The sequence below is a fragment of the Bufo bufo genome, chromosome 2, assembly GCF_905171765.1.
Source record: "Bufo bufo chromosome 2, aBufBuf1.1, whole genome shotgun sequence".
In the NCBI taxonomy this organism is placed as follows: Eukaryota; Metazoa; Chordata; class Amphibia; order Anura; family Bufonidae; genus Bufo; species Bufo bufo.
The window spans coordinates 47,318,794-47,344,524 of record NC_053390.1 but is presented as its reverse complement, the minus strand read 5'-3'; the positions used below and the strand labels follow the sequence as shown (position 1 = coordinate 47,344,524).

Genomic DNA, 25,731 nt, shown 5'->3' with positions numbered 1-25,731 from the left:
GCTAGGGGGCGCTGCTGTCACTTGACAGCTCCGTGTGAGGCGGGGGGCAGCAGAGAGGAGCCGCCGGGCTATGGTGTAGGTCGTGTGCTGGTCCATGGAGAAGAGGAGGATGGACTGTCCGGCACTGCCGCCGGGCTGGAAGAAGGAGGAGGTCATCAGAAAGTCCGGGCTGAGCGCTGGCAAGAGCGATGTCTACTACTTCAGGTGAGGGGGGGCACGAAGTGACAGGTTGTAGGGTGGCACTAGAGGTGTGGTGCCCAGGGGGTTTGCCTAGGTGCTGGCCCTTGTCTGGGCCATATGACCTTTTTTTTTTTTTTTTTACACTCCCCCCCCCCCTCCATTCTCCTTGTCATATCAAGGCGATATGGTATTTGTAGTCCGCCAGATAAAGTCGTTCTCCGCGTATCGGCTGATCGGGGCGCCACCCCAAAGACTTTTTTGAGGCATATTCACACGTCGTGGGCGGTTTTCCAGTTAATCACGTCGTAGACTGATGTCAATAGTCGCGACCTAACTTTCCAGCCCCGCGAAGACCACTTAGCGCCCACCTACAGGATGGGTCGGGGGTCAGCGTGAAAACGACAACTCCCAGCAGGCGCGCCTGCCGAGCTGTCCTGGGAAGGAAGTGATTGGAGCACGCTGGGAGTTGTAGTGTCACGACAGGCGGAGGACCCCTGGTGGGTGATACGTTTCTGACCCGTGGTCCTGGACGCGCACTCCCGCTCCATTGATTTCTATGGGAGATGACCGACCGCCGCTCCGTTTAGATGGGGGCAGGAGACCCTTGTTCTCTTTCTCGGTGGGATTCCCAAGCGATTAGACACTCAGTGATAAGCAATCATCCCGGGACAAACCTTAAAGGGGTATTCCTATTTTTAATATTTTCGACATATCCGTGGGGGTCCCCGGAGCGGGCTGTGCTACGCTGTTTCCGTAACTTCCATAGCAGTTCTGTTTGTGGGCGCGGTGTCCTGGTCCCGAGATCGGAGTTCCCCTTTAACCACTGTATAATGTAAAGTTTGGCAATTTTCGAATTTACTTTGTGCTTAATTTTCTCACCATTTTCAAGGTCTCTGCTTGTTATCAGTGAATGGAAACTTTCCTAAAACCCCCTACAGACCTCATTCTTCTCACAGCTGATAGTTTCTTACAGTGGTGGACCCCTTGGCAAACCGCCTGAACTTCAGACCGATACGTGTTCCCTCCGTCGATACATTGTAACAAAATTGCTTTGAGAGGATTTCGGGCTGGATACAACTGTAGCAAAACCTCAGGGGTGAGAAGTGTTAGGTTTTTCCGCCTCTGGGTGTAAACAAGAATGCTTTCATTCACTGACAGCAAGCAGGGATCTTAGTGGCGAGGGACTGAAACCCAAAGCAAATCAGAAGGTTGTAGACATTTTTATGATACGTTGATTTAAAGGGGTTCCTCATTTCTCTAATGGCAGGGATCAGCGACCTTCGGCACTCCAGCTGCTGTGCAACTACAACTCCCAGCATGCACACTTACTTGCAACTCACATAAAAGTGAAAGGAGGATTCTGGGAGTTGTAGTTTCAGAACAGCTGGTAGTATTGCGCTGTGCCCATTGAACTCAATGGATAGTTGTGCCAAGTGCTCAAGAGACCGAACAGTTAGCTCTAGATCGGGGGTCCTAATTTTGGAGCCCCCCTTTATGGCCATCCATAACGCACGTGGACAGGGGCTCCCTTGACAATACTTACCAAAAAGCTGTCAGTGTTGGGCATGAGAGGGCACGTATGTTGGGGGTTAGGGTGGCATGGTGCCCGGGGGGCGTGGACAGGATCTGTGCAGTCCTAGAGCCACATCTAGAAGGAGGGTGGTCTTGGTGGCATGGACTATATTTGGTCTCAGACCCTTGTGTCTTGGAGGGCGTTCTCTGCCCCGTTCCTTGGCAGACGGTGCGGTCTACAGTGGGAATGCGCCACGCTGTCTGGTGCATGTGGCAGTAATCAAGACCTGATGGAATATGAGAGGGGGCCACGCGGAAAAATCCAGGGTGGTCACCTCCGCTGGAAGGGCTCAGGACGAACCCATCCCTGCTCAACCAGCGTCATGATGACGGGAGATGAGTTGCAGTACCCTGGCACGACCACTGCACACTGGGGGGCGCCTTCAGCTTCCGGCTCAGTCCACTGTTGTGTTTCCAGCGACTTCTGCAAACAGCTGTTTGGTGGGGGTGCCGGGTGTCGATCAAACTGTTAGATCCGACCATTAAGACCCCCATAGATCACAAGAAGGGGGGAAGAGTCCTAAATCCCTTGTTTGAATGGGGGCGGAGCTGCACACTGCTGCTCCATTCAAAGACTATGGGACTGATGGAGGTCGCTGAGCACTGACCAGTGCCAGAGGTCCGACCTCCATGACACCCCTTTAAGGCTGTGCACACATGCAGTGGGGTGACCCGACTGCCCTTTGCTCTTGTCCGGTGGACGCCCCTCAGGGCAGACATGCTTCCAGCTCCTCATAGGCGTCCTCGTTCCCCTCCGTTTGGGTATGAGTCTTTCCAGGTGTCTACATGGCTTCTGCCGCCCCCAACGGTGGGCATAAGTATCGGCTCCAGACACCTTTCCGTGATTGTTATATGACGTCGGACGGGTGGATGAGTCACCAGTCACGCCCCGTGTCCTTTATCGATGATAGGAGGGTGGATTTATGGCGGGCGTGGCCCTTTCATTTGACTCTTCTCCTTGTCTTCGTTCTCTGCCTTAGGCCTCCTGCACAGGACCTTACCCCTTTTTCGCGGATCCGCAAAATACAGGTGCGGTCCGCACTTTTCGCGGGACCCGCTGTAAAGAAGCCTATGCTTGCCCGCAAAAAGGACAGGTTCTGTCATTTGCGACGTTTTTTTTTTTTTTTCGGACCCACAGAAATGCATTTTTAGCAAACCAAAATGACGGTGCTGCGCATGAGGCCTTCCTTGTGCCCATGTGACGGTTTCACGTGAGCTGCGGACCCCCTTCTGACTAACCGACCGTCTTCATAGACTGCCCCTTTAACTAACCGACGAGGGTCTCGATTATGGGACATGGCTGCAAATTGTATGAAAACGGAGCATCCAAAGCAGACAGCCCTGATAAGAAATAGCGTACGGTATTATTTATTTGCTTGTGAGGGGTGACGCTTCGGGGGGCAGTGTCTTCTCCTGGGCGGTGGGGATCAGCTGTGGTGGTTGGAGGCTGCACATCTAGCGGCAGAGATCTAATCCCCGGACGCTTCAGCAACAAAGACCGTTCCTTGCAGCATGCGGGCGACGCGTTGTAAGAACGACGATCTCAGTGGGGAGTCACCGTCTGTTTAAAGGGGCGGTCCGAGTGTTTAATACCGACGGCACAATAGGTCATCAGTATGTGATCTCTGGGGGTCCGACACTCGGATCAGCTGTTTGAAGAGATCTCGGCCCTCCACGAGTGGTCACATGACCTAGGAGAAGCTCCTTCAGGTGAATGGGCCTGAGCTGCAATACCAAGAACAGCCACTATACAATGGACGGCGCCGTGCACAGGATATCGGGTCATCAGTATCAGAATTTCCCCTGTGGGATTTTCTGCAGCAGCAAAATAATGCGGGTTTTGGCGCGGGTTCCACTCTATATTGAAAATGGCGCCGGAATCTGCCGTGGAGGTTTTCAGTAAATTACGTGTTGCGGATTTCACCCTTTGTAATGCGGAAATTGAAACCTGTAACGAATCCGCCCGAGATTTGACTTGTGGTGCGGATTTTAAAGGGGGCTTCGATAGGTTGTCAAGATCTGACCGGCGGGGCCTCCGGCTGTTTGAAGAGGCTGCGGCCTACTCCTAGTCCAGTGATGTCACGTTCATTGGTCACAGGGATCAGCAGCAACCTTCGGCACTCCAGCTGCTGTGAAACTACAACTCCCAGCATGCACACTTACTTGCAACTCACATAAAAGTGAAAGGAGGATTCTGGGAGTTGTAGCTCAGTCCTATTGAAATTAATGGGCCTGAGCTGCAATACCAAGGACGGCCACTATGCATTATATGGCGCTGTGAGGAGGCTGCAGAAACGGATGATGTCTGTTAGGCTACGTCTACACGACGACAATAAGTCGCGCGACAGATAGGGCACAACTACACTGCAACATTTGTAGCGCAACATTTTGTTGCACTAATGTCGCGCGCCAATTTTTATAATGGCAGTCTATGGTGCCGCACTGCAACATGCTGCGACTGCGACGCAAAAGTCGCATTAAAATCTATCTCGAATGGATTTTCTGCGACTGTTGCGTCGCAGTCGCAGCATGTTGCAGTGCGACACCATAGACTGCCATTATAAAAATTGTCGCGCGTCAAATGTCGTCGTGTAGACGTAGCCTAAAGCTAGAGAGTCTTTTGTGTCGTGTGCGCTATGTGGCGAAATGTCCAGATAATTTTAAAAATGTAATTTTATTTTTTTCTGCTTTGAAGCCATCAATTAAAAACACTGCAATACCAGAACCAAGGTTAGGCCTCATGCACACGACCGTTGTTGTGTTCCGTTCCGCAAAATGGGGTTCCGTTGTTCCGTGATCCGTTTCCGTTTTTGTTTCCGTGTGTCTTCCTTTATTTTTGGAGGATCACCAGACATGAAGGAAAGTAAAAAAAAAGTCTAAGTCAAGTTTGCCATGCAAATAATAGGAAAAAAACGGACGCGGAAGACAGTCTTGTGTGCCTCCGCGTTTTTTAGCGGTCCCATTGACTTGAATGGGTCCGCGAACCGTTTTCCGTGAAAAAAATAGGACAGGTCATATTTTTTTGACGGACTGGAACCACGGATCACGGACGCGGATGACAAACGGTGCATTAGCCGAGTTTTCAACGGACCCATTGAAAGTCAATGGGTCCGCAGAAAATCACGAAAAATGGAACGGACACGGAATAAAACAACGGTCGTGTGCATGAGGCCTAAATTGCATAAAAAAAATATCATTATTTTTTTTCAATTTTCTTCTCCGCTTTGGAGGACGGGGAGGGTTATAGTAATGTAAACTGAAAAAAAAAATAATAAAAAAGTATAAAACAGCTCCAGTACTGTACGGTATTTTTCTTCACCTCCACTTCTGATTCATTTCTTTCCGTCACAGTGGATGTGCGCAGTATAATGTGCTGATCTCCTCTGTGCTGCTGTCATACACAGCCCGGCCTCCGATGACTACTTCACCCCTTGATGTTGTAGATGTCTTTTGTAACGACAATCTCCCATTACTAAAAACATGGCCGCTTCTTTCAGAAAGAGCGCCACCCCTGTCCTGCAGGTTGTGTGTGGTATTGCAGCTCAGCCCCAGTCCCTTCAATGGATCTGCAATACCAGATACGACCCATGGACAAACGTGGCGCTGTTTTAGCAAGTAAGCAGCCATAGTTTTCTTCTTCTATTTGCAGAAATGTAGTGTCCTGTGAACCCCTGTGTCATGCTCTGCCCCCTCAGACCCGAGTTCAGACGCCTTGTTAGAAAAAAATATATAATTACCGACCTAATCGGCATGCGGTGGATTTGACCGTCCATTCACATGCATCGTGCGGCTGGACATTGTGACTTAGCTCATGGAAGCTGCAGGAAATCCTCCAGGTCTGAACGCGGCCTTCAGTGGCAGTCATGGAATCAGTCACTACTACTGGATTAGGGCTCGGCGACACTGAGACAACTTGTTAGGTGCAGTAGTACAGGCCGCGCGCCGCCCATGTGTGTGTATGTCCTCACGTCTGCTCCGATCCTGGGCTTGTGGGTCTGTAGGCGCTGTGTGTGTGTGTGTCTCATTGCATCAGTGTTTCAAAGCCAAAATCAGGAGTGGATGCAAAGAGAAGTCAGACTCTTCCCATTGTGGGCCCCTTTGGTCTTCGGTGCACCGAGGGGTGGCCCCAGCATTCCTCTGCTCTGCACTTAGCGCCAATCCCCCACCCCCTTGATTGACAGGGCATCTCACCGGGCCCTGCTCTCTTGCACCTGTGCCACCAGCTCCTGCGCAGTGCATCTGCTTCCTTCAGCAGCACAGATGACTACTGGACATGTACTGATGATGTCATCCTCCAGGCGTCTCCTCCTCCAGGTGGAGGGTGACGTCACCAGCGCATGCGCTGCTGGGGGAAGCAGAGGCAGATGTTATGATGGAAGCAGATCCCACAGGTATTTGGCGTTCCTCGTGGGCAGAGTCACCCTGCAGCCTTACGGTTCACTTTTATTTGTTCACATGGCTTGGAAAGCCTCACCACTACTTGTAGGTGCTAGGACGGCCAGTGAGGGGTTAATTGCTCAGTTCTTCTGGGCTTCCCATGATGAAATCCTGCAGCAGCAGCAGAGTCATTAGGCTATAGACGATGTCCGGGGTGATTCATCGCTTCCCCATGTTCTCGCTTACAGTAAAAGGACCGGAGATCTACACCAGTGACCGGCCTAATGTCCTCAGTCATGGTGATCACACGTAGCTATTGTTCTCTTCCCCTAACATCTCACCATCCTTTGTGGAGTGGAAGCCGTGGACACTAAGCTAGTCTTCCTCACCCCGTCCCATACACACGTTCGCTCAGTTTGGGCGTGCATGCCTGTGTTTTCAGTGGGGGAGATGGGAATAAACCATTGCCGTACGCCTCTTCCAACAACTGACGTCCTGTGGGTCAAAGAATCGGGCAAGCCCAGCATCTGCCCTCATGGCAGTCCTGAAAGAAAGGTCTCCTGTTCTGGGCCCTCACCTGTCTGTAGAGAATGTCCTGGTATCTGCTGTCTAGAGGGCCAGGTGGTTCTGTGCGTTAAGAAGTGTAATACTGAATTTGTCCTGCGGAGGCACTGTGGGGGAATTGAACACTTGCCTATGGGCTCACGGACAGGTTACAGCTGATTGCTGGGGGGACTGGGACAGAGCAGCAGGACTCTCCGGGACCAGCATATCTTTGAGAGACCTTTCAACCCCCCTTTTTTTTTACCTGCAGAGGCGCTGTTTTATTAGAGGGCACCTAAGAACAGCTGCTCGCGGTCAAAGTGCACAGACTGGACAACGAAGACCTAAAGGATGAGATTAAAAAAACATATTTAGTGCAATTAAAACAATTTTTTATATTTTGTCTAATGCGACGGGAAGTTGTCTCTGAAAGGGGTCTGGAGAGGAATCGCCAGCCCGGCACAATGAGCGCAGCCGCGGCCGCTGTCGCGGACCCTCTGCTCGCTATATATTAGTAGTCTATCATGGTTGGCTGTTTTACATCGGACCTAATTAAGCCTACAATTTTTACAGATAAGTGTTTTGGTGGATTTCACACTTACAAAAAGGATGAAATCCGCACCGAACAGAAAGTATCGCCATTTTTTTTGCGACTTGAATTGGTTGTCTTCCTTTCTTTTTGTATTCTCCCCGTTGATGTATATGTGAAGTTACACTTCGCTACGTCATTGTTTGCTATATCCACAGTCCGGCGGTTGGGAGGGCTATACACCATTGTCCACCCATGTTTTGGCTTCTAAGACATGAATGACCCCATTCATCCTATGCACATTCAATAATGGCTTTGTGACATCCCGGGGGGGACGGGGGACGGGACGTTTTGTTTGATTGACTCTCACTCCTGACTCCTTTTGTATGGCTCGAGAGTCAGTGGACGCATTCTAAAGGCTCCGGCCACTGATCACATGTGGACACAAGGACGAGCTCTGAAACCTGAGCCGCATCTCAATTGCATAAGTAGGTAGGTCATTGGCTATAAGGCTGCACGTGCCTAGGACTCCTGACTCGTGTCCCCTCCATCAGCCGAATGAAAGCAGTGAAACCTGCTTTTGCTTTCACTTTCAGCTGCATTCACTGCCAACCCTTTTTCCAAAAGCTATATCTTCAGATGTAATTGATATAATGCTATTGGTTGGAAGCCAAGGCTCCTAGCTCTTCCAATCCTAAGATACTATGAGCAGCTAAAGGCGCCCTCCCCCCGTCTTCTGTCTGCTTTGCCTCGGGCACTTTGAGCACACACCCCGCCCAGCCAGGCACTTTGGGAGCTGGTTTCCAGCTGAATAAAAGCACTTTTTCTGGACACAGAATGAAGACACCAAGTAGCCACAGGTATGTTTGGGATGCGTTTGCAATCTTCTGTGGGGTAATGCTGTTAAGTTATATTTAGCGTTGAGCGAATCGGGTTTGGATACAGCGGTCCGAAACCGATTCGCTCAACGCTAAATATACCCGACAACAAACTCATTTAAAAAACCGTCATTAACGATCTAGGCTCCGTCCTACCGTAAAATGTATGGGCTCCACGGAGGGCTTTGCGATCTTGCTGCAAATCTTGCGATCCAGTGAGGTGCTGGGCTAAGGGAAAGCCAGGTGGAGGCTTGTGACGTCGCCGGCACTAACGGGCGTGCTTTAGCGCTGCCCTAGCCTGTAACACGGCTAGGGGCGGAGCTAAAGCCCGCCCATCGGAGCCGGTGACGTCACTGGGAGCACTGCTGGGCAGAAGCCTCCACCTGGCTTTCCCTAGCCCAGTACCTCACGGGATCCAGCAGAGTAAAAACCTAAACCAGAAAGCCCTATCCTGGATCATCGCGCAGGGCAAGGGGGGGCCGGAGGGGGGAAAATGGGGATATGTCCGGGCTTAGCTCTGAACCCGGACGACACCTTTTTAATGAAGTTTTCAAACGAATTGGGTCCGGATACAGCCGTCTGAACCCGATTCGCTCAACGTTAGTTATATTAGCTAAAACGAGGTGACAGATTCGCTTTAAAGGGAATCTGTCACCTATTTTGAGCATATAAAACCGCTAACATAGCAATGTGCAATAAAGTACCTTCATTCCAGCATGTGTCTTCTTTCTGTTATTCAACTTTTCATTTAGATCAAAAAGCAATTTTTTTCTGATCTGCTAATTAAATGAAACCTGTCACCGGGATTTTGTGTATAGAGCTGAGGACATGGGTTGCTAGATGGCCGCTAGCACATCCGCAATATCCAGTCCCCATAGCTCTGTGTGCTTTTATTGTGTAAAAAACCGATTTGATACATATGCAAATTAACCTGAGATGAGTCCTGTCCCTGACTCATCTCACATACAGGACTCGTCTCAGGTTAATTTGCATATGTATCAAATCGTTTTTTTTACACCATAAAAGCACACAGAGCTATGGGGACTGGGTATTGCGGCCATCTAGCAACCCATGTCCTCAGCTCTATACACAAAATCCCGGTGACAGGTTCCCTTTAAGCCTCAAGGTGCCCAGAGGGGCGTTATTCCTCTGCTCTAGTGCCCAGTAACGCCCCCCCCCTGCAGTGCCCAGCCCGCCTTTCTTCCAAGCCCAGCCCGCCTCCTAAGAAATAAATGTCCTCCCACATCCTTGCTGAACGGCGCCGCCCCCTCCGCTACGAAATCCCGCGCAGCCGCAGTATCGCTGACTGCCTGCGCCTGTACGATACTCCGGCTCCTGAGGGCAACAGCCTCAATAGTGTCACTGGGCATGCGCCGAGCCCAGTGACGTAATCAGAGCGCTGTTGCTGGAGTATCGTACAGGCAGTCAGCGATACTGCGGCTGCGCGGGATTTCGGAGGCCAAGAAAGGAGGACTCAAGAATGGTGGGGTGAATAAATTACATGACGTAGTGGAGGGGGCGACGCCGTTCGGCAAAGATGTGAGAGTAAATTTATTTCTTAGGAGGCGTGCTGGGCACTGCAGGGGGGCGTTACTGGGCACTAGAGCAGAGGAATAACGCCCCTCTGGGCACCTTGAGACTTCATTTGCGTATCAGAAAAATAGCTTTTTGATCTAAATGAAAAGTTGAATAAAAGAAAGAAGACACATGCTGGAATGAAGGCACTTTATTGCACATTGCTATGTTAGCGGTTTTATATGCTCAAAATAGGTGACAGATTCCCTTTGACATAGGATCTGCAGTCATGCAGTGGAGGAGGGAGATGCAGCTGCAGGAGGAGTGAGGCAGCTGAACTTGCTGATTTGTGGCAGGACCGGACAAATATCTTAAGGCAAGGGCTACACGACGACACTGGTCACACGCCAGGATGGCTAAGTTGCGGTGATCCCATAGAAATGCATGGGATCGCCGCGGCAGACACAAAGCCGTGCTTCTGACTGGTATGACAACCCCTCCTGCCCTAGTTGGCATCAGCAGTACTATAGTCCATCCCTTTAATTTCAAGGTGCTGTACATATGAAAAATGGTCTAAGTGCATAACAAAAAACAGTAAAAAGTATGATAAACATGAGCTTGCGGCCTACAAGGTTAGGGGGCAGGAGACAGGAGGTGAGGGCAGAAGCTTTTCGATTGGCAGCAGGGATATTGTCATTGGAGGCTTTTCCTAAAAAGGTGAATTTTCAGGTTACTTCTGTGGTGGGAGAAGAGAGCCTTATTTGATGGTGTAGTGCAGGGATGTCCAACCTGCAGCCCTCCAGCTGTTGCAGAACTACAACTCCCAACATGCCCTGACATCTGTAGGCTGTCCAGGCATGCTGGGAGTTGTAGTTTGGCAACAGCTGGAGGAGGCCGCAGGTTGGGCATCCCTGGCGTAGCGAGTTCCAGTGTATAGGGAAAGCACAGGAGAAATCTCGGAGATAGTTGTGCGAGGAACAGACAGGAGGAGAGCAAAGAAGTAGGTTTGGTGAGGACAAGGGTCCATTCACAAGGCTGTAAGTCTCCGTGTTGCGACCCATTGACTTGGATGGATCCACAAGATATGGGAAAAGATAAGACATGTTCTATCTTTTGCGGAGCGGAGGCATGGATTACTTGTGAGGAGGGATCAGGAGATTAGGTCAGAGATTCGGTCATGTGGTGGACATTGTGTTGAGTAACGGGCAGGCAGAGGTGGACTAACCATCCGGGTGAGGATGGACTGGAGGAGGGTGAGACCGTTAGATAGGAGGATGTTGTGGACTAGTTTTTTTTTTGGTTGACCTGAGATTGAAGAAGGAGATAATTTGAGAAATGTTTGAGGTGGAGATGGCAGGAGGGCGTGAAGGCACGACCACCACTGATGGTTTGCAGGGTGGTCTATAACTATGGAAACGAGCAGTGTATAATGTGATGGAAAAATGAATCCAGCCAGCAAAGGAAGCAATATGGATAACTAATACATTAGTAAGTGGCTTGTATTAACTTTCTCTGTGATAAATGCCACTTACTGAAGTGAGACAACCCCTTTAAAGTCATATTTCATGCATAAGTAAAAAATTTTAAGGACTTGGACTGTAAGCGGACGATGAAGGGTTTTGTCTGTAACTTTGACCATAGAGCTGTAGGACTTGTTCCTGACCCCTCTGGTCTCGGGGGAGCCATACTTATATATTTTCTTCTTTCTAGTCCGAGCGGTAAGAAGTTCAGAAGCAAGCCTCAGTTGGCCAGGTACCTGGGGAATTCTGTTGACCTCAGCAGTTTTGACTTCAGAACGGGAAAGATGATGCCCAGTAAATTACAGAAGAACAAACAAAGGCTGAGAAATGACCCTCTCAATCAGACGAAGGTTTGTTAGACGCTCCAATGATATTTTCATGTACTTGGCCTGAGTGGTGTGTGCACAAATGATAAAAATAAATAAAAATAATCCCCCTCCCTACAGCGCCACCTTGTGGTGGTAGCTGGTAGTACAATCAGGAATCATTTTGGTGAAATAATTTAATGACATCAGAGTGCGTTAGATCCTTTGACCATGTCTGAATCTCAAATGCTGATTTATTTAATATCCGATCCTGCGGAGCGAGTTTAGGTGGTATGCCCCACTTTTTGTGTGTGGTCCATTTTTAAGATCAGAGGATGGGGCTTGGGAAAGGGGTGGGACCCGTAAAGTCAGACAGAGCAGAGGGTGGGGAGGCTCCTGCTGCAGCCAGATACAGGACATCTGTATCTGATGGGTGGGAGTCCAACGCCCAGGACCCTCACCGATCAGCTGTCTGTGAAGGCATCGGCCTGCGCTCCTATGTGTAGCCTTCTCTCAGCTCACCAAGCACAGCGCCGTACTTTGTATAGTGGCCGTGCTTGGTATCACAGCTCGGCTCCATTCACTTCAGTGGGGGCTGAGCTGCATCTAGGCCATGTGACTGATGAATGCAGCGTCACGTGGCCTAGGCTAAGCTGTGAGAAGGCTGCGGCACTACTCAAACGGCTGATCGGTGGGGGTCCCGGGTGTCAGTCTCCCATGATCAGATACTGGTGACCTATCCAGTGGAGAGGTCATCAGTATAAAAGTCTCGGAGAACCCCTGTAATTGTTCAGTTAGGGCTCATGCACGTGACCGTATATGTATTTTTCTGTCCGCAAAAAATACACATGACGTCCGTGTCCATTTTGTACTTTGCGGAACGCAACAGCTGGCCCCTAAGGCTAGGTCTACACGACGACATTTGTCGCGCGACATTTTGTTGCACTAATGTCGCGCGACAATTTTTATAATGGCAGTCTATGGTGTCGCACTGCAACATGCGACTGCGACGCAACAGTCGCAGAAAATCCATTCGAGATGGATTTTTCTGCGACAGTCGCAGCATGTTGCAGTGCGACACCATAGACTGCCATTATAAAAATTGTCGCGCGACATTAGTGCACCAAATTGTTGCGCTACAAATGTTGCAGTGTAGTTGTGCCCTATCTGTCGCGCGAAAAATGTCGTCGTGTAGACCTAGCCTAATAGAACAGTCCTATCCTTGTCCGTATGAGGACAATAATAGGACCTGTTCTGTTGTTTTGCGGAACAGACATACGGAAACGGAATGCACACAAAGCAACATTCAGTTTTGAGCCTAAGGGCTCATGTACACAAACCTATTTTCTTTCCGTGTCCGTTCCGTGTTTTTTTTTTTTTTTTTTTTTTTAGCGGACCATATGCAGAACCATTCTTTTCAATGGGTCCGCAAAAGAAAGGAAGTTACTCCGAGTGCATTCTGTTTCCGTATGTCCGTATTTCCGTTGCGCAATAAAGTATATGTCCTATTATTGTCCGCATTACAGACAAGGATAGGACTGTTTTATTAGGGGCCAGCTGTTCCGTTCCGCAATGCACACGGACGTCATCCGCATTTTTTTGCGGATCCGTTTTTTGTGTGCATGAGCCCTTAGACAAATTGTGATCAAAGGAAAAGAGGAGTGTGGCTGTACGCCGTTTCTAGTGTGTCCCCGTGGCCTGGCTTTCCGCTATATTAGGTTATATTATGGAGTCGGACATAACACTGACTACATCAGGATACCCTGTAAATAGGCACAAGCCAGCATAGCAGGGCAAGCCAAACGAATCTGGCTCTGCTACACTGAACTCTTTAACCCCGCGCCATCTTTCAGTAATGTATACACTGAGTGCATGTGAAGGATAACGCCTGTGTGCTGGTAGACTATACTCTCCCCGGTTGTATATTTTATTCCCCACCATATGTCTCGTTCCGCACCAGTAAAAGCGCAGGTGGACATGGAGGTTGTCGCAGACACGGTGCCTCCACACACATGGCATACACGGCACAGCTCTGCCTGCACGCCGCTGTCTGACTGAAGCAGGCCTTTTCTACAATGGAATATGTTGCATCGCCCCCTATGGGAGGGTCGTCGCTGTGACAGTAGTGACTGCGGGACTGGTCAGATAGATCGCTGTGGATGCCCTCATCACAGAACAATATTCATACGATGCAGTTTTCTGCAGTGTCGTATATTCCATGACGGTTGACCTTAGCATCAGCGCGGAGGTTAACACATCAGATCTGAAAATGACTGTGCAAAATCTAGTACGTCCTTGCTTTTGGAGGATAAATGATGGGTGGGGTAGTTGGCTTTACTTCAATGATTACTGGTGATCAGAGTTATCTTGTCATGGTGCTTTCCCTTTGGACAAGCAATAAAACAGTGGCAAATGGGATTTCTTAAAGGGTATTTTTAATTATTGTAACTTTGTACGTGCATTTTGTTACTGATCCTGAGTTATATCCTGTATTATACTCCAGAGCTGCACTCACTATTCTGCTGGTGCAGTCACTGTGTACATACATTACATTACTTATCCTGTACTGATCCTGAGTTACATCCTGTATTATACTCCATAATGGCTGACATAACGATGTAATATTGTGACTGAAAGGGACACAATGTCATTCAGAGGGGAGAGCGTTGCGATACAGGGCGAAATCCCTCGTTTTCCTCCTAGTTTGATGGCGGCTCTTACCGATGCTCCTGGGGCCTCGGCTTCTGCTGCCTCCAGTTGGCTTCCTGCTAATGTTCTAGTGACCTCAGGACAGATGAGCTTCTGAGTCTGGGAGCTGTAGCAGAAGTGCCACCATCTCGTGCACCTGTTTCTCACCAGAGCGACTTTCATTTCGCGTTGTGGTTTCTCGGGCGCCAGTATCACTTCTTCATTTTGTTAATTGAGGCCTTGTTCAATTTCTGGGGGGGGGGAAGGGTGGAAAATTGGTTTTTTTATGATTGTTGGTACCGAGATCCCCATGGGCGATCCACTGTACCCAAGGAGGATACGTTGCCCTCAGATGTGTCGTGATGTACCCCGCGGTCCCTTCTTGAGAAAATGTGGATGCTGGGCGTGAGGCGGGAAGGCTGGAGGGGTCGGGAAGAGTAGATGTAGGGCAAAGGAAAGTTCGCCCAACGACTGTCTAAAATGTACGGCCGGTTTAAAAGGCCTGTGCGTTTTGAGAAAACTTTGGATATGTCATAGAGACCTATGGAAAGTTTTGATCAGTGGGGGGGAGAGAAGAGAGAGACTCTCTTCGCTCTAGTGATCGGTGGAGGTCTCAGCACTCAGACTCCCACCGATCAGGTTTGATTTGTCGCTAACCCATCAAACCTTGGTGACCCTTTAACATGATTTTATGAGGTTTTCAGTTTTTCGGTGGGGGGGGGGGGGGGGGGGACAGACCCTGTCCTTTCCTTGGCGCATGCGCAACAAAGGTGGGTTCAGGAGTGTGCGCATGCGCGAGAAATAAGGATAGTGCTCATCCCGTCTGCAGCGGAAATGACGTCCTGTCCATAGCCTGACCTAGTAAAGGAGTGAAGCTGGAGTATCCGAAGAGAATTGTCACGTGATCGGCGACGATAAATGGAACTTTGGGAAATAAAGTATATTATAAATTTTCTCCTACAGTTGTCTTATGTGCAGTGAAAGTGGGTTTGAGCGACTCAGTGGGTCCCGGCACAGCTGTGTAATGGTCATTGGAGCTCCCATGGTGCACTGCCAGCTCCAAACTTTTTTTTCTTTATTTTTTTTTTAATGTGATCTCTGCTTGCAGTCATTGAATTTGAACCTTCACGGTTTGCTTTCAGAGGATGAAGATCTTCCTGGTGGTCACACATTACAGTGACGTTATTGGAGTGCTCTATTGTAACCGGTTTCCACCTCTGTGATCATCGCACAACCAGGTTTTTTTATCATCTGGAAATAAACTGTGAAGCTTCCCGTGTAATGGCTTGTACATTATATGTCCTTTTAGATGCTTAACACCGGGAGTCACTTTTGGTTTGTTTCTCGCCAACAGTCGAAACCAGACCTGAACACGACGTTACCCATCCGTCAGACGGCGTCCATCTTCAAGCAGCCGGTTACCAAAATAACCAACCACCCCAACAACAAAGTCCGATCTGACCCGCAGCGGGTCATTGAACAGCCTCGCCAGGTAAGCAAGTGCCATATGAAGCGCTGACCGATCCGTCGCTACCGAGCTCCAGATTCCCTACCGTCATCATCCACTAGGGGGAGCTGACTGGATACTGGATCTCTATCTCATGAAGGGGGCTCTGCCATGATTGGAGAGGGTGCTGCACATGCACAGCTTTCTCTCTCTCTTTAGTCTCTGCTATGGGGTATAACTGGTTACTGGATACCCTATTAAATGTACAACATATAAGCCATCATTCCTGGATACTCGTTCAGCCATTCACGTACACGAAAGAGGTTACAGTCAGTAAAGGGTTAATGAATGGCGGGGGTGACATGCAGGAAGCCACAGCTTTATATTTGCACCAAACTAATTTCCTTTGTGGTTGAGAAACTGATATCTCGCTGCAGAGATCACCTTCTACTGAGCCGGAGGTAGAGACTTCTCCAATGATGAGAGTGATCTGATGTCTGGGGCTCTGTTCACATCTGCATCGTGGCTCCTGTTTGTAATGGCGACAACCCCAATATAGCGGTCATCGATGGGTCTCTGTGTGTGCAAACAGAGACCTGTCAATCAGTGAAGCCAAGCAGTCTCTTCATCTCCCCCCTGTGTGCAGACCACACTTCTCCACCCCCCCCCAGTATGTGGGCTACTTTTCTCTCCCCCGTGCACGGGGTACTCATCTCCCTGCTTCGCGCAGGCCACAGCATATTGATAGTGGGAATAGTAGAATCCAGTTGGCTTTCATTCATACATTTCTAAGAGGAATAACCAAAACGGCGCAAAGCAGCCATATACTAAAACTCCTTCAGAGGGCACAAGCCTGCCATAGCAAGCAACCGAACTGCTCGCTCAATCGCTGCACGAGAGAGCCATTCGGACTCCGGGAGTGCAGAGCTCCTGGGGAAAACCGCCTCAGATGCCGTGGTCGCAATTGCCCATGGAATCTGATGGGTTTAAGTGTCCATGATTGGCATTATCGACTATCGCAACCATTGCCCCCTGGTGTCTGTTATGTAAAAGAGCAGGCACCGGGCGTCTATGGTGCTTTGCTCCTGAGTGAGCGCCATCTTTAAAGACCCAACATGTGTTGTACATGGGAAGAAGTTAAAAGGGATTATCCCACAAAAATTATTTATCACCTATCCAAGGGTTAATAAATAGCAGATCGTGAGGGGTCTGATCACTAAGACTCCTGAGAACGAAAGGTCGCCTCTTTGAATAGAGCAGTAGTGCACGTGTTGGTCAAACTCTCTATTCATTTTATTGAGGCTGATGGAGCGCTCATAGAAGTGAATAGAGCAGTGGACTGAGCTGCGCGCTGCCGCTCCCTGGAGCAGTGGACTGAGCTGCGCGCTGCCGCTCCCTGGAGCAGTGGACTGAGCTGCGCGCTGCCGCTCCCTGGAGCAGTGGACTGAGCTGCGCGCTGCCGCTCCCTGGAGCAGTGGACTGAGCTGCGCACCTCCATTCACAGAGGAGACTCACTTTTTGGATCCCGGAGGTCCCAGCTGTCAGACCCCCCCACGATCTGACATTTATCACCTATTCTGTGGATGGGTGATGAATAATTTTCATGGGATAACCTCTTTTAAAGGGATCCAGACATCTATGGCACACCCACAGATGGCTGTTTCCATAACTCCCATAGAGGTGGATGGAGACCTCTGCTCACGTGGTAACGACCACCTCTCCATTCATTCCTGGCCCCACCAGGCAGGACGGGGATGGGGTGTGCTACTTCTGGAACCCATAAATGTCTGCAGGCCATACACTGGTCACACTCGTGTACACGTTTCGGCCTGCTGCAGTTTTATCATTTTCCATGCTTTTATCTCTTTCCAGCTTTTTTGGGAGAAGAGGTTACAAGGACTAAGTGCATCGGATGTAACGGAACAAGTCCTAAAGTCCATGGAGCTTCCTAAGGGTCTGCAAGGTAGGTCTGCACACTGACTGCACCAATCACTAGGCCAGCAGACCCCCCTACCCCTGTTCCTCCTGACACAGCTGCTGATGAATGTTACTCATAACGGAACCCCCTTTAAGTGAATGTCCAAATTTTAATACCGCAGTATGTTATGTGGAAAATACTGTGCTAATATTTGTAATGGAGGCCAGAGCTTAGCTTTTCTCTAATATAAGGACATCCAGTGCGGTGGCCGGTAGAAACGCATGCCTTCTTTGCTATGCATCATGACCTCGGCATATGAAAGCGCCCCTAAAGTGGTTCTCCGGAAATATGCTCATTTTAGTATGTGCCCGCAGGCTGCCTCCCTAAGCTGAAGATTCATACTTGCCTGCTCCGCGCTGCCGTCCGTTGTGTCCATGTTTCGGTCCTTGCCCAAAAGCAGCACATCACTGCTGAAGCCAGTCATTGGCTGCAGTGGATTATGTGACCATGCCCTTGTCAGATGTCAACAGTGCGGGGACCGGAATATGGACACAGCGGAGAAAGCGTGAAGAACCGGAGCGGCAGGGAGAAGGTAAGTATGAATCCTCAGCTTAGGAAGGCAGCCTGGGCGCACTTACTAAAATGTCCTTATTCCCAGAGAGCCCCTTTTTATGTTAGGTAAAAAGCAGCATTAAAACCCGCATGTGAGGCACTAAGTGCGGTTTTACCGCCATTTCTGGTGGTTTGGTATGGTAGAGTTTCATTAGACTGGATGCAGTTGCAACAGCCCCTCTGCTGTGAGGAGTATTAGGTCTGTACATGTTTCTACCCTCTGGAGGTAAATAGGAATACTTCTTGCATTCATTGACAGCTAGCAGAGGTCTTAAAACTGGTGCGATTCTGATGCAAAATCCATGAGTTACCTATTATGGATTCATTGCAGATTTCACTCTATACTAAGGGGTGAAAATCTGCTGCTCGTCTGCGCAGGAATGAGCAGGGACTGATTTCCGTGTAGATTTATTTTTGCTGTAGATGAGGTTTTGGGGAAACCTCCATTCACTTACTGTACGGTAAGTTGCTGTAGGTTTGCGTCTCGGTAAGAATAACCTTGTGCTTGGTGAAGTGCGTTACATAAAAGGAACGATTTTTTTTTTTTTTCTTTCGCCATAGCGGTCGGGCCAGGGAACCGTGAAGACACCCTCCTTGCCGCCATCGCCAGCGCCCTGCACACCAGCTCTGCACCAATCACAGGACAACTCTCCGCAGCCGTAGAGAAAAACCCGTCCGTTTGGTTAAACACATCGCAGCCGCTCTGCAAAGCTTTCATAGTCACAGACGATGATATCAGGTAAGGACTTGATTGGGGGGGGGGGGCTAACCTAGGGGAGAAGGAGCATGATGATACCCCATGGGGCTGCAGTGCATAAAGTCCTGAGCTCGCAGGGGGTGCAGGATGTATATAGAGGCTGTTGTGTGTACAGTTGGGTGCACTTTATGTGTAGTAGGTGCGTAGTGTTTATATTGAAGGTGTGAGTGTACACAGGAGAGATACCACTGACGCTGCGCAGGAAGTCACACGTCCAGTCCTGTGAGTATGGACATTTCCCCATTACCTATGACATTTATAGTAGAGCTCCATGCTTCACTCTAGTAGTGTATACACCGATCATCCGGAACATTAAAGGGGTTATCGTGGGTGATGCTAGGGAGGCTCGTCACCGTCTCCAACCCCCCCCGACACCGGATGTTTTCATTCATGTGCAGGGAGAAGCAGCAGCGGTGCGGGGACCAGGAGCAGGGTAAGTATATTACCTGTGAGGGGCCCAGCACATTGGGGGGGATTTTTCAGAACTCAGATAACCCCTTTAAAGGGCATCTGTCAGCAGATTTGTCCCTATGACACTGGCTGACCTGTTACATGTCCTCTTTTCAGCTGAAGACGTCTGTGTTGTTCCCATGTTCCTATGTGCCGGCATTGCTGAGAAATATGTGGTTTTAAAATATATTCTAATTAACCTCTAGGAGCAACGGGGGCGTTACCATTACACCTAGAGGCTTCCTCTCTCTGCAACTGCCGCGCCCTCTGCACTTTGACAGACCCAGGCAGTGTAAACGTCATCACACCTTTCAGGCCCTCTATCAATGTGCAAGGGGCGCTGCAGATACAGGGACCCACAGAGCCTCTAGGTGTAATGGTAACGCCCCTGTTGCTCCTAGAGGCTCATTTCCATATATTAAAACATCATCTTTCTCAGCAATGTGGCCACATATGAACATGGCACCAACACAGACGCCTTCAGCTGCCGAGCGCGCATACAACAGGTCAGCCGGTGTCATAGGGACTAATCTGCTGGCAGATGCCCTTTAAAGCCACCTGCCTAATATTGGGTAGACCCCCTTCATTGTGCCAGAACAGCTCTGACCCATTGAGGCATGGACTCCACAAGATCTCTTACATGTCCGGGGGAGAAAACCAGAACTGGATCGCACATCCACAGTGCTATGCTTTGATCTAATTAAACTCGCTTCTCAGCGCAATATTAAAGTGTACAGCCCCCCATACTGCATGCTGCATTAGTGTACATTTTGATCAAAAGGCAGAAGCCCACTCAACACGCCAAGGTCGCTTCTGAGTGGGACCTTCTCTGACAAAAAGGTGCAGCACAATGCGGTGACCAAGCGGCACTGCCCTAGTAGGCGGCAGGACCCAGGAGTCAAACAGCATCTCTGCTGTCTGACAATGCCACTGGGTCCCACCAGCACAGCGCCACCCCACCACGCAGCACTGCGCCATGTGAACAGTTGTCTAACACAACATGTCCATTGCGATCAGGAGCTACAGGTCAATGGCCACTTCTATGCAGACTTCTGTGAAATTAAAACCACCTGTGCCGAATGGGAAGAGTGCCGATACCAGTGGTAAAGAAGCGTGCAGTATGGGGGGCCGTACACTTTTATATTGCACTGAGAAGCGAATTGAATTAGATCCAAGCATAGCATTGTGGATGTGCGATCCAGTTCTGTTTTTCTCCCCTTGATATATACATGTCCTGTGGTATCTGGCACATGCTTGGTGCGGCCTCCATGGATAGGACTTCTTTTTCTAGCACATCCCATAGATGCTTGATGATGAGATCTGGGGAATTTCGAGTCACGTTCCTCAAGCAATTCCTGAACAGTCTTTGTGTGGCGGGGGCATTATCCTGCTGATAGTGGGCACTTCCACCACTGGCATGAAGGAGATTCGTGTCTGTACAGTGTTTAGGAAGGGGATATGCATCACATTCCCATCATACTCAAGGCTCCCAGCAGAACATTGATCAGGGCATCCCACTGCCGCCACCGGCTTGTTTTCTGCCCGTTGTGCATTCTGGTGCCATCTCTTCCCCAGGTAAGTGACGCACCAGGCTTTCCACACGACGTAATGTTTCGCCAGGCCGCATTCATTTTCCATTGCTCCATGGTTCACTTCTGATGCTCAGGTGCCTATTGTAGTTGTAGTCACTTTCCATGGTACACTGGGGGCAGCATGGGCACTCTGACCAGTCTGCCATGTCGCCAGCAGTAACCCTTTCAGCAGATTGTCTTACAGTCTCACTTTTATGGTATCAGACCCGATGGGCTAGCCTTCACTCCCTACATGTATCAGTGAGCCTTAGGTGCCCATGACCTTGTCACCCGTTTTTACTAGTTGTATTTCCTTGGACCACTTTTGGTAGGTTCTAACCACTACTTTACCAGAAACATAACCCTCAAGACTGGCCATTTTTGGAGGTGCTCTAGTCATCACGATTTGCCCCCTGTCAGAGCTCCGATCCTGACTCTTGCCTATTACTCCTGCTTCCAACACCTCAAGAACTGGCTGATCGCCGTATGTTGTGTAGGGAGAGGTTTTCTGCAATGCGCCCACTTGGTGGCAGTGACGAGTAATTCTTTCTGATCTGCTTTTACAGCCTGTAAATTAACAGGATCTATGAAAACTCATTTTTTGCTGTTCGGCCAAGCGCACAAATTCATACCATTTTCCTAATATCCCTATGTAAATTTCTATTATCCCTCAAAATGCTGAAGATAAAAATCAGCCGCTCTCGCAAGCGTACAGCCAACGCCGCTACCACAGCCAGTGACAGCCTGCGCAATATAACATCTCCGAAGGCGAATGTCTCCCCTGCCGTTCGGTGATGCATCCCCCTTATCGGGAGCTTTGTGTGAAGAATCTCGGGTGCATTATCCAGCGGATCCATCAGTCGTTAGATTTACACCCCTCCAATACTAAGAATGCGGCTACGTTACACAGAAACGCGGCTGGAATCGGAAAGTTTTATGTCGTAGGAGCTGAAAGGGCAGTGAAAAGGTTGTAAAAATGCTTTTGGTCGAGGGAGAGAATCTCCCCGGCGTCTTGTAAATGAAGAGATATTGTGTGAGAAGACACAGGGAAGAATCCTGGCTTTATAAAAGCCAAACCTCTGCTCGTTGTAACTGGTGTGTGTGGACTTTCTGCATTCCCCTCGTCTGCCTGGGAGTAATAGTCTGCAGTCACAGTACCCTCTACCAGCAAATATAGCAGAGAACTTCATTATCTGCAGTAGTGGGAAAACTACGACTCTCAGCATTCCAGGCCGATTCGCACAACCATGCTCGATCCGGGAAACTGGGCCCGTATATCAGCCGTGTATCCTCTTCCGGACCGACCGCGGCTCCGAACTGACTGCATCATAGTGATTTATAATGTCTGATAGACCCACGATCAGATCGCTAATGTCCAGCTCCAGCAGTGGGAAAAGTAGCTAACTGGAGGGGGGGGGGAATCTAGTGGCTGGATTCATTTTTCTATCGCATTATACACTGCTCTTTTCCATGGTTACGACCACCCTGCGATCCGCACCCGTTGTTTGTAGCTCTGTCACTGGAAGCCGGAGCTAGAACTGCACGGCACCGTCCATATTGTAGTGGAAAGTGCTTGTCACTGCAGCGCTGCTCCCGTTGATTTCAGCGCCCTCTGCAATGTTGACTTCAAAGTCCAGAATACGCAGGAATTTAAATGTATAAAATACACATTATACAGAATTTTTTTTCCCACAGAATCAATCTGCTCAGCTCCTCCTGCTCTGTAACATGCCGCTTGTAGCGTGCATTGCATTTTCATGGTGACAGGTTCCCTTTCAATAAGGCTGGACAAGCCCCTTAAAGGGGTTGTCTCATCATGGACAATGAGGGCATATCGCTAGGATATGCCCCCATTGTCTTATAGGTGCTGGGACCCGCACCTATATCGAGAACGGAGCCCCGCAAGGTGGTGGCTGGAGAACTCCAGTCCGGCCACCACCAAGCCGGCTCCCCGTAGAAGTGTATGGGAGCATACCGTGCGTGCACGGCTCCCGCTCCCATTCATTTCTATGGGGCCGACGGAAATAGCTGAGCCATAGAAAATGAATTAGGGGCGCCCTCCTTCACTTGCGGCGCTCCGTTCTCGATATAGCTGCGGGTCCCAGCAGTGGGACCCGCACCTATCGGACAATGGGGGCATATCCTGGCGATATGCTCCCATTGTCCATGATGAGACAACCCCTTTAAAGATTAAAGGGGTTATCCCATCTTAGATATGCCCCCATTGTTTGATAGGTGCGGGTCCCACCTCTGAGACCCGCACCTACAAGGAGAAGGGAGCGGAGAAACTTGAGGAGGGTGCACCGCGCATGCGCAGCCGCCCTCCATTCATTTCTATGGAGCCGCCGAAAATAGCCGAGCGCTGGCTCAGCTACTTCTGTCGGCCCCATAGAAAAGAATGGAAGCGGTGGCCGCGCATGCGCGGTGCGCTCCTATTCACTTCAATGGGAGAGGCGGGGAGCTGCGCCTGGTGGTGGACTGACCCCTGGAAACCCGGGGTCCTCCAGCCACAACTCTCCCCGGCTCCGTTCTCCTTGTAGGTGCGGGTCCCGGAGGTGAAAAGCTGAGATGAAAGCTGATCCCTCTGTAATCGGCCTGGAGCATGGTCAGTGGTGGGAAAAAAAAGTAGAAGAAAAATAAAAAAATTGGATTTGAAATTGCAGTTTTTTTTTTTTTTTTTTTTTTTTCCACCTCCCATAAATAAATGAGAAGATTGAATTTCAAAGTTATAAGTTCCTGAAAACTGTCCAAAAAAATCCTCTTCTTCCTAAAAAAAAAACAGAATTCAGTCCGCCTCATAGCTACGTCAGTGAAAAGTTTTAAAGTTACATCTCTTGGAAAGCAGCGACTAAAATAAAAATCTGTGTTCTGTAAGCCTGGACTTTAGGGGGTTAAGCACGGTGCGTTGCTGGCTGTATACCCCTGCGCTGTGTTCTCCTTGCAGCGGTCAGGACTGTGCTTAGACGCAGTTTGTGTGAAAGCCTCTGCTCATTAGGATTTAATGCAGGCAGGTCGTTTAATCAATAAATTAATGGAGCTTGCCCAGCGCTACAAATCTCGCTTGAAGGCGCCGTTCTGCGAATCCTCCGTCCTGCCAAGTCTTTCGGAGTCGTCCCTGGAGGTTCATCTCTGGAGTTGAAACTCTGTCAGTGACTGATCGCGGATCTTAGTAGTCTGTGCGCCGTCAGCCTGCCCTGCGGTGCGTCACAGATATTCTCCGATTTCAGTCTTTCGGGCTATCTGCACAGTACCCTGGATGATGATGAAATCTATACAGTTCTGACATCTCCAGTGTAGAAATGAGTTATGAAAAACTGCGTTTGTTTTTAAAGGGAGTCGGTCAGCAGTTTTGAGCATGCACAACTGCTGGCAGCACTAGGTAGAGGCTGGGGACAGCAGGACAAACCTACTTTTTATGGAGCTTTTATTATCAGGAGTAGTGGGATTATGAAGTTTCGTTCTGCCAGATTCAGCACTGTGATGTGCTCTCTGCATTGAGCTGCTTCATGGCCCCTCTGCTCTGAGTGACGGCTGTAGCATCCAACAGGGAGACCAGTCCAGCTGTCAGAGGGGAGGGGCTGTGAAGCAGACAGCACTTCAAAGTGAAGCTCCACCTCCTGGTTCCTTGCAGGAGCAGAACATTGCAGAATAAAACTTCATATTCGCATGGTCAAAACTGCTGACAGACTCCCATGAAAGATTTGAAGTACTCTATGTATAACTAACATATAAAGTGTGAACTATATGGTAAAAATGTAGCTTTAGTTACTGATTCTTTGCTCCACAGCTACATTTACAATTCTGCTGGTCTTTTCTTGGCTGTGAGTTATGAATGAAAATCCATATGATTCAATACTAGCTGTAATCTTTTTAGCTCTGATGGCTACAGAATTGTGAATTCAGCTCTGGACTATAATGCAGTTTGTTGACTATTTGTCCCTTTGCCTAAAATCCCTGATTTATAGCACAGTGGCTTGTTGGTGAGTCAGTCATCCCCAGCACCCAATAGTGTACGTGAACTGAACAGGGAGTGCAGCTCTGGAGTATATTACAGGATGTAACTCAGGATCAGGAGAGGATAAGTAATGTAATGTATGTACACAGTGACTCCACTGGCAGAATAGTGAGTGCAGCTCTGGAGCAGAATACAGGATGTAACTCAGGATCCGTACAGGATAAGCAATGTATGTACACAACGACTCCACCAGCAGAATAGTGAGTGCAGCAGTGGAGTGTATTATAGGCTGTAACTCAGGATGGTTACAGGATAAGTAATGTATGTACACAGTGATCCCACCAGCAAAATAGTGAGTACAGCTCTGGAGTATAATAAGGGATATAATTCAGGATCAGTACCGAAAAAGTAACGTAATGGTTGTATACAGTGACTCCACCAGCAGAATAGTGAGTGCTGCTCTGGAGTATAATACAGGATGTAACTCAGGATCAGTAGAGAAGTGCACGATTGCTTTATTTAGCTGCAGATCCGCCAATCTAGGCTCCTCTTCCGCCATCCCACATGGCCACACCGCCTCTCAGACTACCTGATGCATACTGTTAATATGGTAGCCTAAGACCCTTCCTCCTGCCCTTGATTTGGCCAGCACTGCTCACGTGAACCATGTGGGCCAATGCAAGTAGCAAGTGACTTCTGATACACGTTACTGACCCTGTAGATGGGGTAAGCTTAGGCCGCTGTCTAGACCTGCACCAGATTTATCTCGGGGGCTCAGGCTGGATGATGAATGTGGTGCAGGGACTGACTGACTCTATACCAACTATCGGCTGGTTTACTTTGAGACAGAGTTTTATGCCAGAATTGTTGCGCCATTTTGCACTAAAACTGCGCAACATAGGCCCTGCTTCCTT

At 49.3% G+C, this 25,731-nt stretch overlaps 1 protein-coding gene across 1 annotated transcript in view; it reads left to right on the top strand.

Moving 5' to 3' along the window:
• The window catches only part of MBD2 (methyl-CpG binding domain protein 2), a 29,854-nt gene continuing 4,123 nt past the window's right edge, over positions 1-25,731 (top strand). Inside the window, exons 1-5 of the mRNA XM_040421015.1 lie at positions 1-204; positions 11,305-11,464; positions 15,462-15,599; positions 17,427-17,517; positions 18,646-18,823. Coding sequence (XP_040276949.1) covers positions 95-204; positions 11,305-11,464; positions 15,462-15,599; positions 17,427-17,517; positions 18,646-18,823 — 677 coding nt within the window. The 5' untranslated portion in view covers positions 1-94. The remainder of the gene's footprint in view (positions 205-11,304; positions 11,465-15,461; positions 15,600-17,426; positions 17,518-18,645; positions 18,824-25,731) is intronic.